Source organism: Poecilia formosa, unplaced genomic scaffold, assembly GCF_000485575.1.
Source record: "Poecilia formosa unplaced genomic scaffold, Poecilia_formosa-5.1.2 Scaffold987, whole genome shotgun sequence".
Taxonomy (NCBI): domain Eukaryota; kingdom Metazoa; phylum Chordata; class Actinopteri; order Cyprinodontiformes; family Poeciliidae; genus Poecilia; species Poecilia formosa.
In genome coordinates, this window is record NW_006800926.1 from 31,084 (window position 1) to 37,506 (window position 6,423).

General features: G+C 35.8%; 1 protein-coding gene across 4 annotated transcripts in view; it reads right to left on the reverse strand.

Annotated features, from left to right (window-relative positions):
• Window positions 1-2,091: 2,091 nt before the first annotated feature.
• LOC103132297 (H-2 class II histocompatibility antigen, A-U alpha chain-like) overlaps window positions 2,092-6,423 on the reverse strand; it is a 6,114-nt gene continuing 1,782 nt past the window's right edge. The window contains exons 1-4 of one of the 4 annotated variants that reach the window (XM_007544079.2): window positions 5,238-6,373; window positions 4,312-4,560; window positions 2,823-3,104; window positions 2,093-2,718 (exon numbers count right to left, since the gene is read on the reverse strand). In XM_007544079.2, the coding sequence (XP_007544141.1) occupies window positions 2,576-2,718; window positions 2,823-3,104; window positions 4,312-4,560; window positions 5,238-5,349 (786 nt within the window). In that variant the 5' untranslated portion in view covers window positions 5,350-6,373 and the 3' untranslated portion in view covers window positions 2,093-2,575. Of the gene's footprint in view, window positions 2,719-2,822; window positions 3,105-3,203; window positions 3,453-4,122; window positions 4,241-4,311; window positions 4,561-5,237; window positions 6,374-6,423 lie in introns of those variants that run through there. The other 3 variants (XM_007544080.2, XM_016667301.1, XM_016667302.1) reach the window with 3 other exon arrangements.

The following is a 6,423-nucleotide window of genomic DNA, read 5'->3' on the forward strand; positions in this document are numbered from 1 at the left end:
TCTCTACACATTTGAATGGATTCAGTTCACATGTGTGAACGGAAAAGGATTAGAGCCACAGCAAAAAAGAAAAAACAGAGAAAAAAACAACAATCTGGGATAAAAAGTCAGAACAGATTAGTCAAACTTTTATCCAGTGCTCGCTTTGAATGCTGGGAGATGCAGTTCATTTGGCTCCCTGGTGAAATTGGAGTCCAACAGGAATAAACCACAAACTTGTTTTGATATTAGATTATAACTTTTCTTCACAACATGGAGAGACTGCAGTGAAATGTGTGACTGAAAACATTGAAACTGAAAAGTTCTCCAAGTTATAGTTTATGACAGAGAGGGGAGCTTTGTCAAGAAATGTGTCGGGGTTGTTATCGTTGACCTTTGTACTGTAATGGAAAGTTTTATGTTGTGCTTTGTGCAAACAGTGGAAAACTACTGTCACAACATGTTTTATAAGCTCTTCTGACCCTTTCAACCTCATCACTGAGTGTTAATTTACTGTTTGTCGATAATCTAATCACAAATCTGGTTTGTTCCAGGTCTGTATCAGAAATCACAACTTTCTTCCAAAAAGTTCTCTGACAAAGATAGAGACAAATTGCTCTATTAATAAGATCAAAACCACTGATGCACAGAGCGTGATCCTCTTTTTTTGTCTTTTATGCATAAACTTATGTTTTTATTATTATCAGTCTTCGTACCAGACTTTTGATAATTTTTCCACAATATTCATTTAACAACTGTACTGATTGTCTACACACGTTGTCATGTAATAATCATGAATCCTGACCTGTTAAGAGTTAATCACTGACTGTCAAAGTTCCTCACACATGCATTTCATGAGCTTCAGCACACAGACCGATACACAGTTACATCTATATGTGACAAAAATTACTATTTACATTCAACTGAGATTTTCCTATTTATTCCTGTTTTTTAGCCACAGAGTAGGTTGAAAACCTGTGGTGTCTTTGAGAAACTTTCAGTTGAGGATCTTTGTCTGAAAAGAGATCATTGTGAGCACAGGTGTGCCAAGTTACCTTATAGATTTGGCAGCTGAGTTTGAGAAGTGAAAGAGATGGGTGCGCTTGATTCTTTGTATGGAACGTGCCAGTTGGATGGAGATGGGAAATGCATTCAAAAGTGTACCATTTGCTGTTTTAACTTGACACCTCCCACTTGAGCTCCTGGTTTTTATAACCTACGAAGGTCATTGTTGTCTTCCTAATATAATGGGCTTTTAAGTTTTCATTAATCTCCAAGCGGTCCTGAATTAAGAAGATGGCTTGTAAATATCTGTGCTAGCAGTTGAAGCTAACGCCGCACAGCAAAGTTTGCAGCCTTCACTTCACTCGGATCAGCCTAAAAATACCGGGGATACGGATGGTAAATAAAGGAGCCTCCCTGAGTTATTTCCATGGAATCACTTCTGTATTCAGCCTGAAAGAGTTTATGGGAACCAGTGAGCAGACCAGAGCCAGACAGCCCAGCAATTGATCCGCCTGTACATACTGCTGTAAACACCGTCCTGAGCTCTTCACAAGAAACTTGCAAAGGTAATAAAACGAAATAACACGGATACATTAAGGGACACAGTCATATTTTTCTAAAAGCAGCAACTTTGAACCTGAACAGCTGAACCAGATCTCTGACACCAGAGTTGCGCTACTGTTAAGCTATTAGGCTTGTTGTGCTTCGTCAGGCTTCGGAAGCTAAAAGCCCGAACCGTAACCTCCCCGTTAGTCTCTGACACTAACGACTTGAAAATAAGATAAAACCATTGTCCGTTAGAATGTTAAATACTTAAATAGCACATTTTTACAAGAACAATGTCCGAGAATATTGCCTACTAGCATAAGCTAACGTTAATGTTAGCCACAAAGTTTAAGTAAAACTCACCTTCGTATCAGTGAATGTATAACGAGGCGAACATCTTAAAACCTCTCTCCAGCTGACTTGTTGGGGCTTCGGATCGATGTACAAACCTTGGCCAAGCATTGCAAGCACTGAGTGTAAATGATATTTGTATTGGATCGGAAACAATCGAGCCGCTTTTCCCCGAACGCGGAAGCTGAGGTGCAAAGAGCCCATTGGATTAAACTCTGAAATTCTGTGACGTCGACGCTGATTGTTGTTTTCTGTGTGGCTTCACTTCGGCCCGCCGGTAGAGCTTGGGATCCGTGTGAAGAAGATTGAGCCAGAGGTTTTCTTAAAATATATTATAATCTAAATTCTTCTTTAACTGTAGACTTAAGGAATACAGCAGTCAAACAGCATATAGAAAACAGGAATTTTAAATTTTAAATGATTTCCTTGTTGAATAAGTTACTGACGCTGCATCTGATCAGACATATACAGATGCAACACATCTGCATGGTAGTGTTATATATATGGAAGACATTTAAACCCTAGTGTGTCATTTTACTGGAAGTAATTTAAGCTAACACAAACATTTACAAACTTCCTCTTGTTACACCAACATAACATATGTGCAAAATACCTGCTTGTAAAACCTGAAAGTGCCTAAAGATTATTCTATGCAAATAAAGTAAAAAAGGAGGCTACTCTTTTATGCTATGCATTAAGCAGCAATGTCTGGGGTGTCACAATACTGGTTTCCTTTCACAAAAAAGAAAGTTCCTGCAGCAGTTCCAAGCAGCCCAAGAGTCAGACCAAGTGCACAGAAGACGGTTGGACCCACACTCATCTCCTCTGTTTCAACATCTAAAGAAAAAGAGAACAGGGGAAAAATATTTGAAATTCAAGCTACAACACCAGTAGAGACAATTTAAGTTTTGAAGCTATAGAAAAAAAAAGGACTTTCTCACCCCAAACCCTGGTCTTGGGTTCCTCCAGGGCTTCATGTTCCACAGTGCAGCTGTAAATGTCTCCTTGCTTTGGAACAAAGTTCAGGTAGGAGAAAACATGAAACGTCCCGTCAGAGTTGGAAATAGTTTTGATGAAGGGATCTTCCACTGCCACCTCTTTGTCATTCTTGGTCCACCTGATGTCGATGGCAGGCGGGAAAAAGTTGTTGGCAAAACACACAAGACTGTTCTCTACATCTTCAATCACTTCATCTTTGGTGTAAATAATCACTTCTGGTGGATCTAAAAAAATAAATTGGGAAGTTATTCATTATAAGCTTGTTTTGTGATTCTGGAGAAACTTTGTTCAATAGTAACAAATTAAAACTGAGGTTTACCTACCTTTAGTCCTTCTGACGTCTGGGTCCGGTTTCCATCGATGTATGTCTTTATTGCACACGGTTCGACATATTTCTACATATTCACGTGCAGTGGATGTATATCTATATTTCAAAGTTGCTATTTTCTCATCCCAGACACTAGTGTTGTTTTTATAATCTGCATAAAATATTTCATCATCGTCCAAAGTCACGTAGAGCTGGGTGTCACTGGAGTCAAAACATCCATAGGTAAAACAAAGTTGGTGACCTCCTATAATAAAAAGATTAAGAGTGAAAATTAACATAAAAAAGTTAAACACACTGAAAAGAAACTTGGTGAAATTCTGTGAAATCAAGACAAAAAAATTCAATGATATGAAAATAAATCAAAGGGATGAATGTGGAACGACGTTCTTACTGTTATTTTTAGCCTTAATATGTGGCTTCCCTTGGTTTTTTATCATTGCATGTAAATGATAAATGTTTTTTTTGTTAGATGTTATAATAATATTTCAAGTAAATTTAAATTTTGTTTACAGAAAATATTAATAAAAAATTTTATATTGGCATTTTAACAGTTTTAGTTGTTACCTCCAGTAAGGCCACATTAAAATGAATGTACAAGTAATAAATCTTACTGCAAGTAAATATATAATAACATTATCAAGATAATACATCAGAAAAAGTTTGTTATATTTACTATATTTATTACCAAAATAACCATTTTAAATCACTATTTTCTGGACAATTGTGGGGCAATCAAATTATTTTTACAATTCAACACCTTTGTAATTACTGTTTGGTCAGTAAAACTGTTTACATGTTTACTTTATGTTTACGATTTTTTGTTTTACTGATTTATTCTAGCAACCACAGCAGCCAGTGCTTATTTTAAAAACACAAAACAGAGCAGGTAAAGCAACTGTATGCTGGTTACTTACCTGCAGCACCGACGAAACGTGTCCCAAATAAAAGCAGGAGAAGTACGGAGCTCAGATTGTTTAATCTCCAGTGGCGTCCCATCATGACTCTCAGTCGCTTTGTTCTAAACATGCAGTGAAAACGNCTTGTTTTGTGATTCTGGAGAAACTTTGTTCAATAGTAACAAATTAAAACTGAGGTTTACCTACCTTTAGTCCTTCTGACGTCTGGGTCCGGTTTCCATCGATGTATGTCTTTATTGCACACGGTTCGACATATTTCTACATATTCACGTGCAGTGGATGTATATCTATATTTCAAAGTTGCTATTTTCTCATCCCAGACACTAGCGTTGTTTTTATAATCTGCATAAAATATTTCATCATCGTCCAAAGTCACGTAGAGCTGGGTGTCACTGGAGTCAAAACATCCATAGGTAAAACAAAGTTGGTGACCTCCTATAATAAAAAGATTAAGAGCGAAAATTAACATAAAAAGTTAAACACACTGAAACGAAACTTGGTGAAATTCTGTGAAATCAAGACAAAAAAATTCAGTGGTATGAAAATAAATCAAAGCCATGAAAATGGAAAGGCATTCTTATTATTTTTTAGAATTAATGTGTGGCTTCCCTTGTTTTTTTTATCATTGCATGTAAATGATAAATGTTTTTTTTTAATTTTTTGTTAGATGTTATAATAATATTCCAAGTAAATTTAAATTCTGTTTACAGAAAATATTAATAAAAATTATTATACTGATATTTTAACAGTTTTAGTTGTTACCTCCAGTAAGGCCACATTAAAATGAATGTACAAGTAATAAATCTTACTGCAAGTAAATATATAATAACATTATCAAGATAATACATCAGAAAAAGTTTGTTATATTTACTATATTTATTACCAAAATAACCATTTTAAATCACTATTTTCTGGACAATTGTGGGGCAATCAAATTATTTTTACAATTCAACACCTTTGTAATTACTGTTTGGTCAGTAAAACTGTTTACATGTTTACTTTATGTTTACGATTTTTTGTTTTACTGATTTATTCTAGCAACCACAGCAGCCAGTGCTTATTTTAAAAACACAAAACAGAGCAGGTAAAGCAACTGTATGCTGGTTACTTACCTGCAGCACCGACGAAACGTGTCCCAAATAAAAGCAGGAGAAGTACGGAGCTCAGATTGTTTAATCTCCAGTGGCGTCCCATCATGACTCTCAGTCGCTTTGTTCTAAACATGCAGTGAAAACGTGATTTCACCAGACGGACTCAGGTTCCTGCAGGCAAGAGCTTCCTCATTCCTGAGTGTGAACTAAAAACCTTTGGCTGAGGAGGAAGCTGGGTCAACAAAAGTCCCGTTGAACTATTCTGCGAAATGTCAAGAGAAATTTTGAAATTGTTCCAAGAGAAACTGTTTGTATTTCTGGGTAATTCATGCAGCATAAATTCACTGATTGTTTACTAAAGTATGAATTAAGTTTCTTGTTGAGATTCTGAAGTTTGAATTTTTTTTACATAGCTGAATTGAATGTAAAGTATTTTGAGAAAGTTTTTCTGTTTTGGTGAATTAGAATGAACTGGATTGAGTTGAATTTTTTAACTAAACATTTGTACACAACATATTATTTCTGTTTAGGGGGTGTTAAGTATATTTATTGACATATATTAGGTGTTACAACCTAGCAGTGCAGCTTTATTTTGTCACAAGCTTTAAAACATTTTGATTCATTCGTTTTGTTCGCATTTATTTGCTTCCTAATTCATAGTTCTTACATCTTGTACTTTAGGTATTTTTATATATTTAAATTCTAATTCTGTTTGTTGTGTTTAATTAATGTTTTTCTCTATACACCTTTAGTTTTACTGTTAAAAAATATCTGCTTTCTCTTGAGGTTTGATCTGCTTTCTGCCTGGTTCCTGTTATTCATGGGTCATTCTCATATTGTGTTATTTTCTGTTTCATGTTTAAAATTTTCTGGTTGCTGTGGTTTTCCTAGCCTGGTTTTAAACCTTCCCCCTGTGCTGCACTTTGTTTCTTGCAGACGGTCTGGGCTCTTGGCTGTTGAGAAATGATTGCTTGCTGGAGGCATGAACTGTGTTGACGTTTTAAGTTTTTACCCAATTGTTAATGTTTGTCATATGACATATGTTATTAAACCCCAGTTTAATGCCATGAAGTTGGACTGCTCCGTCGTGACAGTATGAGACAGATAATCCGTGAAAAAAATTTAGCACCTCTGTTTTTTCCCTCTTCTGCAGAAATACACTGCGTCCAGTCAGAAACAACCAAGTGTCTCAGTGCTGTCAATCACT